The 13164-nt window shown below is 36.8% G+C and overlaps 1 protein-coding gene across 5 annotated transcripts in view; it reads right to left on the minus strand.

Moving 5' to 3' along the window:
- The window catches only part of UMAD1 (UBAP1-MVB12-associated (UMA) domain containing 1), a 239356-nt gene that overhangs the window by 87331 nt on the left and 138861 nt on the right, over positions 1-13164 (minus strand). For 4 of the 5 annotated variants that reach the window (XM_073009109.1, XM_073009106.1, XM_073009107.1 and 1 more), the window contains one exon: positions 1666-1734. The exons of the other annotated variant lie outside the window; for it this stretch is intronic. In XM_073009109.1, the coding sequence (XP_072865210.1) occupies positions 1666-1734 (69 nt within the window). The remainder of the gene's footprint in view (positions 1-1665; positions 1735-13164) is intronic. 5 annotated transcript variants of the gene reach the window in all.

Consider the following 13164-nt stretch of genomic DNA (forward strand, 5'->3'; position numbering starts at 1 on the left):
CATAATTGGGAATTCAGTTTTTCAAGCCCAGAGGGGGTCCGTTCAGTCTGTTGCGGGGGTTTGGGATCTTACTTTTGGTTTACACACTCAATCTAATTCTGGGATTCAGATTAGGAAGCCCTTTTGCTCCCTGTTATAAGCCACATTCTTCAACACCAGCTTTATAGGCAATAAAGTTGAGAGTTTGGTCTCCATCTGTTCCTTTCCCCCGCTCAGTTGGCCAGGTCTCATCTGGGGAAGAGGACTGTTATTACTGCCATGCCCTTGAGCCCAACAAGACTGGAAATGGGCTGCTGTGGACTGGGTTGGAGCCTGCCTGCATACAAAGGGCTATGAATACAGAAAACTGTTTTTCTTTTCTTTAAAGATGATTTATCTAGAACTCTGTATCTGAGAATGCAATCTACAAAACACTGGTTCCAAGGGGTTCACATGGAAAAAAATATTTCTATGGTCAAAAATATGAGAAAAACCTTCAGAATGCAAGTTCTCTTCCAGCTGATTTCCTAATGCACTTTAGTATCTAGGAAATTTTGCAGTAAAGAAACTTAAAAAAAATTTTTTTTTTTCAAAGTGTATTTGACTGTGGAGCCATTTTATTCATCTGACACCTATTAAACATCTTGCAGAGCTTCATTAACACACCATGGGAAATGCTGATACAACACTTCTAAAGTTAAATTTGGTTATAAAATATATTCTTTCATCTGACTCTTCAGAAGACCCTCTATATGGCCAAATTTATTTGCTTTTGGACATTCATTTTAGACAATGTTAACCCACACTTTTTTCCTTTCAATATTTTTTTCATGGCTCCCTTTTAATTCATGACTCCCTGTTAATGCATTCGCGGCAGACTAGCAGTATGTGACTGCATTCTGCTACACGATTCTGATTCCAGAATAGCTAATAATCTATAAAGAAGAAAAAGATAGCCAGGCACCTTGAAGACACAGGAGAAAGCCCCAGTACTTAAAAATATCTCCCCCACAAACTCCACCAATTAGAGATTCATTAGGGTTAATGAGCTCGCTTTTAAAATGCAAATACCCTCTGGGAGTGTTTGCCTATTAGTCATTCACCAAGTGAAGCAGTGGAAAGAACAGGGGAATGGCCACACCATTAACTCCTTTTCATTCTTCAGTCATACTCATTATTCTAGGCAGCCTGGCACTGTGGAAAAAGAATGGCTTTGAAATCTGACAGAACTCTACCCAAATCCTTTACCAAATCTATGGCCTTGTACAAGTTACTTCTCAGTGCCTCAATTTCCTCATCTGAAAAATGGGAATAATGGTACATACTAAGGCTGTTATAAAGATTAAATGGGAAAACATATTAGACACTAATTGCAGAGAAGGATGGGAAGCCGGGGCAAGGTCTTGGTTTCGGCTGCTATTCTGTCTTTGCATGTAGCAATTAGTGATATGCTCGTTTAGCATCGGAGAATCTATGGACTGAATGTGTGTGTCCTCCCCGGCCCCTACAAAATTCATATGCTGAAACCTAATCCCCAATGTGTTGGTAGTAAGAGGTGGGGCCTTTGGGAGGTCATGAGGGTGGAGCCCTCCTGAGCATGATTAGTGCCCTTATAAGGGGCGGAAGAGAGTTGAGTTGTCCCCTTCTGCCTTGTGAAAATGCAGCAAGAAGATGCCTTCTACAAACCAAAAAGCGGGCCCTCATCAGACTCCAAATCTGCCAGCATCTTGATCTTGAACTTCTCAGCTTTCAAAACTGCAAGAAATAAATTTCTGTTGTTTATAAGACACACAGTTTATGGTATTTTGTTATAGCAGCCCAAACAAACTAAGACAGAGAGGATGAGAGGACTAGGCCCTTACATGTAATCTTATTAAATGCTCTGGCCGTGTTGTGAGGTAGGCTTTATTGCATTCATTTAACAGAGGCAGACCTGGTACTAATACCCAAGTCTGTTGACAGTGACAGATTATTCCATAATATCATGGTGCTTCCCATTACTTATCAAAGCTTGAGTTAAGTTATCCAATTCAATTTTAAACACACTACATTTAAATCTCTTCCAATTCAGTTTAGTTTCCCCTCCTACTTTTTCTAATTCTGCCTATTTAATCCCTGTCTGTTTTCCACCATAATGAAGAAAAAAGGAATGGAGAGAAAACAAAAGTACTAATTGGTTAAGACATGGCTTGCCCAGGAGCCTGGTCAGGATTCTGTTGACAACTGTTATAACCTCAAAGGAAAATGAGCCAAGAATAGGAACAGTTAAGCCATAGAGGAAGGAATGCAGTTAGCAAACAAATATAGGAAAGGGTTCAAGCTGACTGTGAATTAAAGAAAAGCAAATTAAAATGGCACGGAGCATGTAATAAATTAGCATACCAAAATTATTAACACCCAAAATTGGCAAAGGAAAGAACTGGCACATGCAAAGTGAATGCTCAATAAACATCTGTTGATTTGACTGTAGGTGGGAGAAGGACAGTAAGAAAATGCTGCATACACTACTCACTAAGAGCTAATAAAAAGAACGATAAATGATTGTAAAATACAAAGAAAGTTTCAAACTAAGGGTTCACCAGAACAGGTAGTCTACGTTAAAAGATATTAGTGTGAATTTTCATACATATTTCTATACAACTTTTAGGCACCATGTTAGATTTTAAATGTGATTGCTGTTCAAATCATACAGCTCAAAAACATGCTTACTACTTTAAAAGCACTGGGTCACACTGAATAGTTAAGTATGCTTAATCTGGAAAGTAAGAACACCAACAAATCTAAATGAGGTCATAACCACGGGTCAGTCTTACCCTCCTGCTCTTAATTAACTTGTCTTGGGCTTCACTGATGTCCTTAGTTCTGAGTCTTGTTACTTTGTAGCTGTGGGGTAATAATTTTTCTGGAAGATCTTGAAGGAACACCAAAACATCAATTTAGCCGTTTAATGCTTTGTTAAAATCAATTCTTACTTTTAGGCTGGAAGACTAGAAACTGAAAAGGCCAAAATAATTTTGTATATGTACATTTGTATAATACTGTATTATGCTGTACAAATCTGCATCTTGAAAGGTTTTTTTGTTGTTGCTGCTGTTAATATATTTCCCATGTCAGAGTAAATTTATATACTGCTCGAAGCGTAAGTTGGGTCAACCATTCCTCAGCCTGAATCCCAAAATACTGCCAATAGAAAACTCTACAAAGGGCTGTTCTCAGCATTCCACTGACAACAGGCTCTACAGGCTCTGCTGAGAACAAACAGGACTGCCATAAAAAAGAATTTTTAGTGTGTATAGCTTAAAGTCTAAATATGTAAATAGAAAATAAAATATGCGCTAGCTGGGCACGGTGACTCTCGCCTGTAATCCCAGCACTTTGGGAGGCTGAGGCGGGTAGATCACCTGAGGTGGGGAGTTCGAGACCAACCTGGCCAACCAACATGGGAAAACCCCATGTCTACAAAAAATACAAAAATTAGCCACGCATGGTGGTGTGGGCCTGTGGTCCCAGCTACTTGGGGGCTGAGGCAGGAGGATCGTTTGAGCCCAGGAGGCGGAGGTTGCAGTGAGCCGAGATCATGCCACTGCACTCCAGCCTGGACAGCAGAGCAAGCGAGATTCTGTATCCAAAAAAGAAAAAAAGGAAAAAAGTCACTTGCAAATCACAGATCATGTAATAATCAGAAGCAAAGAACACATGTTAGAAATAGCACAACGTGATAACTAGATGAAGACAGAGTTCAGTTTCAAAATGCAGAAGCTGGTTGGTTTTATTAAAGCTATCACATACGTCATTCAGCTATACAAGATGAACGTGAGAAATTACTGCCCTCATTAGAATCAAAATTTGCTATGCTATACTTAATATGTTCATATCAGGAAAGAGATTTGGTCCCTTTAAGAACTCAGGTAAGCCTAAACACTACAAGGCCAGAGCGGGGAAGTTCTAACCTGTTCACTGGCCCACTGATTAGAAGCAGACACACAGCAATAGTGAATCACCATTAGGAGCCTGAGAAGAAGGGCCTGAATGGGCCTGAATCCAAGTTTAGGGCTGCAAACTCCTCTACTATATTGATGAGACTTTTAGTTGGGCTATAATATGCAGACAGAATAAAGTGAAAATCATAGGCTGGCATGGGATGGATGTGCCCCCCAAAAGCAAGGCGCTATTAGTAGCAGGGAACAGGGTTTCCATCTGCATAAACACAGATAAATCCTGGGATGTCTAGTTGCCAGCAGGGCAGTGCATCTCACATTTCGGTGTACATAAGAATCCCCTGGGGTGCAAATTCCTGAGTATCACAAGAGAGTCTGACTTGAAAAGTCTGATGAAAGGCCTAAGAATCAAAATTTCCCAGATATTCTAATGCGAGTGGTACATGGACAACACTTTGAGAAACACTGAAGCAGACAGAGCCTTAAACAGTGGACAGACTATTATCTGCCTACTTTTTACAGTCACTGTCTCCTCTTTCCCTTCATCGATTTCCCCCACATTGTTCAAATATGTAAAGAATAAATAACTCCGTATGAAGATTGGGGCTCACTAAGTAAATGTTCCCAAAGGAATTGAAAGCAGAGTCTCAAAGAGATATTTGAACATACACCCATGTTCACAGTAGCACCCTGCACAACAGCCAATGGTGGAAGCAACCCTAGTCTTCACTGACAGATGATGAATTAAAAAATGTAGTATAAACATATAATGGAATATTATTTAGCTTTAAAGGGAAATTGATACATGCTACGACATGGATGAAGCTTGAAGACATTGTTAAGTAAAATAAGCCAGTCACAAGACAAATACTGTATGATTCTACTCATACGAGATACCTAAAATAGTCAGATTCATAGAGACAGAAAACAGAATGGTGGTTTCCAGAGTCTGTGGGGAGGGGAGAAGGGGCGTTTTGTTCAATGAGTACAGAGTTTCAGTTTTAGTTCTAGAGATCTGTTGTACAACAATGCGAATGAACTTACCACAAATAAACTATATACTCAAAAATAGTTTAAGATGGCAAATATTACATTGATTTTATTACAAGTAAATAAAAAATTAAGAAATAAGATGTTTTTCTCTATTTAAAACAATAAATTGGTACTTTTTCAATTTGTTATGGTTTTGTTCTAACAATTGTTTTCATACAGATGTTATAAGTCTCTATTCCATATTCACATTGTGATTTTAATAAATAGGTATTTAAAGGGAAAAGAAAAGTCATGTGAGGGAAATGTGTTTTTTTTCTCTCTGCTATAGAATTGGTTATGGCTCAATAAAAGGCCTCACCACCTGGCTACGAGAATAGTTTAACCACCTGCCCAACTACTATGCCTTGCAGCAAAAAAATAATAACCAGTATCAGAGGAACACACTTTGACCACTTTGTACTACTACAATAATGTTGTTTCTGTTGATGTATATCTGCAAGTTTGCTTGTATGTATATCACCAGTACTGACAGTGTTAGTGATACTGCATATCAATATGCTCTACTCTAAAAAAACTGTAACTGCTGGTTACAAAAATAGAAATTTTTAAGTAAATGAAGAAATTTAAAATATAAAGTATTAGGTAACAGATGAAGCACAATTACAGATTATGGAGAATTTCAGGGCTAATATTATATCCTTTAATGATCTAGAGCAAAATACCTAGATTTACTCTGAAGATGGGACATTTTTCAATCTTCTTAAGTCTTGATGTCACTAGAATGGGAAGAGGAGGTTGCTGAAAATGAAATTCAAGTGTTTGGTGGGGAGAGGTTTGATATCGACAAATATTTTAAGTCCCCACTGCCACCAACTCCCCAACCCCTTTACTGACTGCTGGCTTTGCTTCCTGTAGAAAGCACAGAAAATCTGAGGAGTTGAGAGAAGGAAAAGGAGAGTCACCAGGTAGGAGGCAGTGGACAATCAGACATTGAGAGCCCGCTACTGGTAGATCCTAATCTAACAGCTTGAAAACTCTGACCTCAGGAATTCCAAAATAAGCTGATAATATAAAATCACAAATATGGAAAGGTATAAAAGCAAGAGCTCATTAAGAATGAAGCAGCACTGGGTGAGAGTGAGCAAGTGGCATGGCTAAGTAGTATGAGAATAAATAGTATGAGAACCTGCTTGATAACAGAGTGAAATGTGATGATAGAAAGAGAAGGGACCACTCTCAGCCTAAAATATTTCCCAACCTAGATTTCAACCAGCTAACAATATATACTCAGTCTTCGTGCTTCAGCTTCGATACAACTACCTCAAAACTACCCCCAATAAAACCCATGTCTGCTTTACAAGTTATATGTTCTCCTTCTTCTCCAAAGCACTTCACACACATGCAATCACTTAATTACATGCACTCCCTTATTTAAAAGTTGTTGTTCCCACTAGACTATCAGTTCCACAAGGACAATAATGTGTTTATTTGACACAGTATTCTCAGCATCTGGTAAAGTGACTGGCACCAAGTAGGTTCTGACTAAATGGCTGTTTCCTGACTGCTGCATTATGGCAAACACGGGATGGTCAAGAGGAGGGTGGCAATGGTCTCAGAAAAATTTAAGTTTCTGATGAAACTATGGGTTACGTGAAGTAAATTTAAGAGGATACACTTTGGTAATAGGAAATAAGTTTATTAATAGCACTTTGATGTGGGTGAAAGGCAGAAGCTGAACAAAAGGCTTAAGGAGAGATTTACAACCACAATTCTAATGTGAAGTTTGGAACGGATTTCTACAATAAGGACAGGGTAGCTCAGCTATAAGATACTTGCAAATACTTCCCAGAAGTTTGCAAGGGTAGAAGGAACAGAGCAAGGAGTCAATGGTGACTTTGAAGCTGCATTAGGAAAACTGATAGGTCTCTGGTATTCTGTGGAGAAGAGAATATGGGAGAAAGGAGAAAGAGAAGAGATTTTACTGGGTTCTGCATAGTTGCAATGGAGTTTGAGGTAAATTACATGAAATATAAAAGTTGGCTGAGACTCCAAAGGAATTCTGATAAAGTAATTTTATTTATCATACTGTATTTGATGCTGTATTTTAAAGTTTACTAATATACATTTGATTAATTTAAAACACCTATTTTTCCAAAGCAGTACTATATTAGAAATACATGGCAACACATTTGCAATATTTTTTAAATTTCTCTAAAAGTAGCAGTACTGTTTTAAAAAATCTAGAGTCATTTCAGTTTGTAAAGAAGGAATCACTAATATCAAGACTGGCTAAAGAGTAAAAACATTTACTCTTTTAAAATTATGAAAATCATATGTGGTTTATATATGTTAAACCTATATTTCTAATTACCACCAAATTCCACAGTACTGCTTGGTTTCATAAATTAGATATTCTTGAAATTAGACTTACTTCATTAAATCCCCATCATATATTTATATCATCATGACTCAGTGTTTTCAAATAAGTTCAGCAGTTTTCTAGGGGGCAGGTTTAGTGAAATTAGAATTCAATTGGACATGTGCCTGATTGGAAAACATGTTTTAAAAATTCTAATCTCTAATAACTTGTTTTAAGGCTTGGAGGACTAGCATGGAAAAAAAGAGAAACATATTAACTAACCAGCTGTTTTATGCAAAGTTGTCTAAGAGTAGGCTTCACTCAAATCAACTTGTCTCAGTCAAATCCCTTCTCTTCTCTCACTCCTAAGCTTTAACCACATCCGGACTTAAAATGAGGCAAACCTTTCTCCTCCTATGGCTGTCAAGGTTCTCTCTTCACCCTGTGAGAAAGCACATCAATCCCAGTGAGAGCAAAGCATCTGGAAACCACAGCATGGTGGCAACAGGGAATACCTTTCAATCTAAGGCAAGAGCAAAGTATTTCTCTTCTCCACTAAACTGATAATAAATTTAGCTGGTAATAATGTAAATTATAATAACAATAAAGATTACAGTTATTATGTAAAAAAATACTTCTCTGAACAAGACTTACAGAAGAGGGGGAGGGAATACTGAATGTTTACTCTTCTGTATAGCCTCAGCTGATCTGTACACTATGCATCTACTTCCCCATCTCATAGCAAAATTAGTAACTGATGATGGTTGACATTTTCAGTAATGCAACAAACAGGAGTTGTACACCATCTGATAGATTGCAATGAAAAAAACACATAATTATTGTGATATTCCTAGCAAAAATTCCTGAATCATAACCTGAATCTAATTACAAAATATGTCATACAAACTCAAATTGAGGGATATTTTACAAAATAATTAGCTTGTAATGTTCAAAAATGTCTAGATATTGAAGGTCAAGGAAACACGGAGGAACCATTCAAGATGGAGGGAGATTAAAAAGACATCACAAGTAAATGCAACATATGATTCTAGACTGGATCCTTTTGCTGTAAAGGACATCACTGGGACAAAACATAAATGTAGGAGATGTCCTTGCTTTTAGGAAATGCACACTCAAGTATTGGGAAGTAATGAGACATCATATTGTCAATTTACTCTCAAAAGATTCCAAAAAAACCAAAAAGCACTTCATACTGTTTTTATGACCTTTAAGTTTGAAATTATTTTGAAATAAAAAATAAATGAGAGGAATAGTTAGGATGATAAGAATACATGGATATGATATATAGATAGGTATAGCGATAAATATATTGATAGGTATATCTCACAAGTTCCTTTATCCCACCAACTAAAATGGAACTAATCCTTTACCCCTTTCACCTTCTCCTCCTAGGTACTCTTTGTGTCAAGGAAGAAAAAGTATCACCAATTGCCCTGCTTCCTCTTCCTCCCTCACTCCCCACATTATGTCATTCAGCTAGCTGGCTCCTTTGTTTCCTGGCCTCCACGTTCAGCTTTCTAAAGCCACTGAGTCTACTCGAGTTTAGGCTACCATGATTTCTGTGATTCCCATAAGTGGCCACACAATCAATCTGCCCTCCTCTACTTGTTCTCTTTCCTTCAATCCATTCTTCTACTCTTTCTTAACACAGACCTGGCCTTTGCCCATCCCACAATTATTTTATGGCCCTTACTGTGCTTAGGATAAATGTCAAATTCCTTCACATGGCTTATAAGTCCAGGACAATCTGTACCCTGACTAACTCATCCCTTTTCATCCCTTCTGCTCCAACTCTACCCTCCAATCATAAAACAACTTTCAGATCCTCAAATCTGCTTCCTTTCAGGTGTGCTGTTCTCTGTCTCGAACATTCTTCCCCATTCCATCTCACCTCTTCCCACTGAACATACAATCAATATTCAATAAATATTCAATTTAATGGGTAAATGAATGATTGACATCTTAAAAGTCTTATTGCATTTTCCCCAAACCATTGTTCAGAAAGTTTTCATTCTATCACAACTTTTTACCATATCCCGATTCACTTCTTATATCAAATTCTATGCCTACTTGATTTATGCGTGTCTTTTTCTCTTTACCTGCTAAAATCTGAAGGACTGATATCAGATTCTTCAGACACTTGGAAATGACCATACAGGAAAAGTTCTCCACAAACACTGCACATGCCACGAAAACTCCAACACAGTTCAGACAATTAGGGAACCTTTCTAAGAAGGAGCAGCATAAACTAATGTAAAACATATTCAGATTATATGGTAATACGTAACTGGGTTGCTCATGTTTATTTTCTGATATAGCACTTTTCCTCAAAAGATTTTAAGTAGGCTGGGCGCGGTGGCTCACGCCTGTAATCCCACCACTTTGGGAGGCCAACGCAGGCGGATCACGAGGTCTGGAGATTGAGATCATCCTGGCTAAAGCAGTGAAACCCCGTCTCTACTAAAAATAGAGAAAATTAGCTGGGCGTGGTGGCGGGCGCCTGTAGTCCCAGCTACTTGGGAGGCTGAGGCAGGAGAATGGCGTGAACCTGGGAGGCGGAGCTTGCAGTGAGCAGAGATCGCGCCATTGCACTCCAGCCTGGGCGACAGAGCAAGACTCCGCCTCAAAAAAAAAAAAAAAAAAAAAAAAAAAAAAAAAAAAAAAAAGATTTTAAGTAGAAAATGTTAAGCTAAAGAAATCACAATTTCCTTGAAAATTTCATGAAAGGGAACAAACTCCTTATAATAAGCTCTTTGCAATAACTTTATTAAATAGCAATGATTTTGCTGATTTAACAGGTGAAGAAAATAACAAAAGAGAGTTTAAAAAGTTCCCAGCATCACAAAACTCCTAAATAGCAGAGCCATATTTAAACTAAAGTCTGTCTAGAGTCAAGATCCACACTTCTTCTAATACAATTATAAAAGGAAACAATTCACTCTAAATTTTCTTCATAAGCAATATCCACCTTCAGAATGGCATACTATCAGTTTGCCATAGACAAACTGGATCCATCTATCATCTTTAATTTCTTCCTTATTTTTAAATTTCTTCTTCATCTTTAATTTCACCTCCTTTTGGTGAAGGTACTGAATTAGAGTAGACAGCATACCGTGTCAATTTTTGGTCTTATTTTGCTTAACCAGAAGTACAGTATACTGATCATTTTATAACACTGTACGAAGCAAACTGAATTACCGCGTGTAACAGGGTGCCTGTGAAAACAGTTTTTTGTTGTTAGTTTTTAAGTATTCTGCTGGTGTAATTGTTTCTGGCTTTGGTGCTGTGTTTCTATTTTCTTTTAAGGACTTGGAACCAGTTTTACACCTCTCTAATGAAAGCACATCAGTTTACCTCTATAATTCCCAATAGTTAGTTTTTAAGCTACAAATCTTGGTAGTTAAGACCTGGAAGCAGCCTTTGAGATTGTTTTGGCTACTGCCCTTCATCCTTGTTTCCAAACCTATTTTATAAGTGAAATCTGAATACAGTGTCCTGATTGTACATTCTGATTCTCACTTCCCAGCCTTGTAGCTCAACAAACACCCAAAGACACAACCCCTGCAGCATCTGAATTTCTCTTTTTTTGAAGAAAAATAAATAACTTCTACAAAAGATAGGATTCGCAAGTTGTCATATTCCAATTCTACAGTCATGAGAGATAATTAATTCCTTTGATTTTGATAAGAGAAAAAAACGTATTTTAATAACCAACAGCCCTGGCTTACAGACTATTTTGAGCAAGTTACAACTATCTGTAATTGATCTGACCTAGTTTCATTTTACAAAATTAGACAAGATGGGTGCAACCAGCCTGTCTCTTACAAGGATTAAATGAGACCCTAGATAGTCTCTTCCTAAAAATCAGCAAATCCACCATCTCAAAAGAGGACAGTTAATCTCTACATCAGACTTTGCCAGTGAGTATGCAGGTCCACATAACAGATTATACACTAGGTTGGGCACGGTGGCTCACACCTGTAATCCCAGCACTTTGGGAGGCTGAGGGAGGCAGATTACCTGAGGTCAGGAGTTCAAGACCAGCCTAGCCAACATGGCGAAACTCTGTCTCTATAAAAAATACAAAAAAATTAGCTGGGTGTGGTGGTGCGCACTGCAGTCCCAGCTACTTGGGCGGCTGAGGCTGGAGAATCGCTCAGGAGGCAGAGGGTGCAGTGAGTCAAGATCACGCCACTGCACTCCAGGCTGGATGACAGAAAGAGACTCCGTCTCAAAAAAAAAAAAAAAAGAGAAAAGTTATACACAAGACATTCTGCTACTGTTGCAGCTTGCAGGCACAGAAGGTCAACAACATGGATTAACAAGGATTAAAGTATTATTTTCTGATTACATTTGTGGTTCAAGTTTCTAGGTACTTAAAACTATCATTAAGATTAAACCAAAAAAACTACAATTTAAAATGAATAAAAAAGAAAATAAAACAAATTTTAAAAATTGAAAGTAAACTGAGAAAAAAATTATTTTTATTATCTATGCAATAGCATGTATATACATGACTTAGACACATTTTCTTATCTCTGAGGAAAAAGATGAGATAAGACAACCCCTGACACAAACACTGGTATCTCACATGCACACATATATGAAGGCATTCAGATGAATAAATGCTGTAAGAAGGAAGAGAATCACTAGAGTGATCCAAAAGAACAGAAAAGCATATGAGAATACGTAAGAAAAAAATCCGAGAGGAAAGCTGAAAGATTTTTATTTTTTCCCTTATTTATCCTAAAGTTTATTTTCCATTAGTATTTTAAAAATTATTCTCAAGCTATTGTATTCTTTAAAAAAATAGAGAAGCGAAATAGAGAACAGATAATAAAAAGAGAAGTTTTTAAAAATGAGAGAATGAAAAAAGCGTAAAGTAGTATAAAGGGTAAATAATGTGGTTTTCATAACTACTTTTCCTAATGTAATGACAGATTATTTTCACATTCTACAACTTCATTAGTTTTATGTTTAACTTTATTACTTGCTGCTTCATTCAAAAAACAAGGCTAGAGAAAATAGTTGAGAATTGATAAAAATGAGTACTTCAATGCATTAAAAGAATAGATCAGAATTCTACATTTCTATTTTTTAATATTTTTCAAGGTTACCATTTTTCTATTTCTTTATTCTATATATTAATTTCTCCCTCTCTGAAATTATAAACTAAATGTTCACAGACCCGAAAGTATTATGGGGGAAAAACTGTTAACATTAATAAGAGCTTGGTAAAAAGGATGAATACAAAATTAATATAGAAGATACAGTAGCTTTCCTATAACTTAAGTTACAATGGGAAGAAAATATCTCATTCCCAGTAGTCACAAAATATAAAATATTCAGAAATAAAATTTTTAAATTTTAAGAATAAAGCTATAAAACTTTACTGCAAGAATAAACCTATAAAACTTTACTGAAATGCATTTCATAAAAAATAATTAAATAAATGGAGAATCATTTCTGGATACGATTATAAACATATAAATATGTCACTTTTCCCCCACATTAATGTAAAGAAAATGCCAGCAATTTCATAAGATCTCCAGTGATTTTTCCAGAATGCAGCAGTATATTTTAAATTTCTACTAGAAAAAAAAAGAAAGAAAAGAAAGAATAACCAGATAATTTTTGGAAAAGAATAAGGTGGGGAGGGGAAGCTGTGGCCTATATACCATTAAATTGTTTTTAGTATAAATTAATTAAAACAACAATGAACTGGAAAGAAGGCAGATCGAGGACACAGAAAACTCAGCTTCTAGGATTCTAAGATATAAAAGAATTTAGTTCATCCAGTTCATGTCAACAAAATATTATTGAATGTTTATGTGTCAGGTACTGTGCCAGCAGGAAAGTAAACAGGTGTAAGCA

The sequence above is a fragment of the Chlorocebus sabaeus genome, chromosome 21, assembly GCF_047675955.1.
Source record: "Chlorocebus sabaeus isolate Y175 chromosome 21, mChlSab1.0.hap1, whole genome shotgun sequence".
Taxonomy (NCBI): domain Eukaryota; kingdom Metazoa; phylum Chordata; class Mammalia; order Primates; family Cercopithecidae; genus Chlorocebus; species Chlorocebus sabaeus.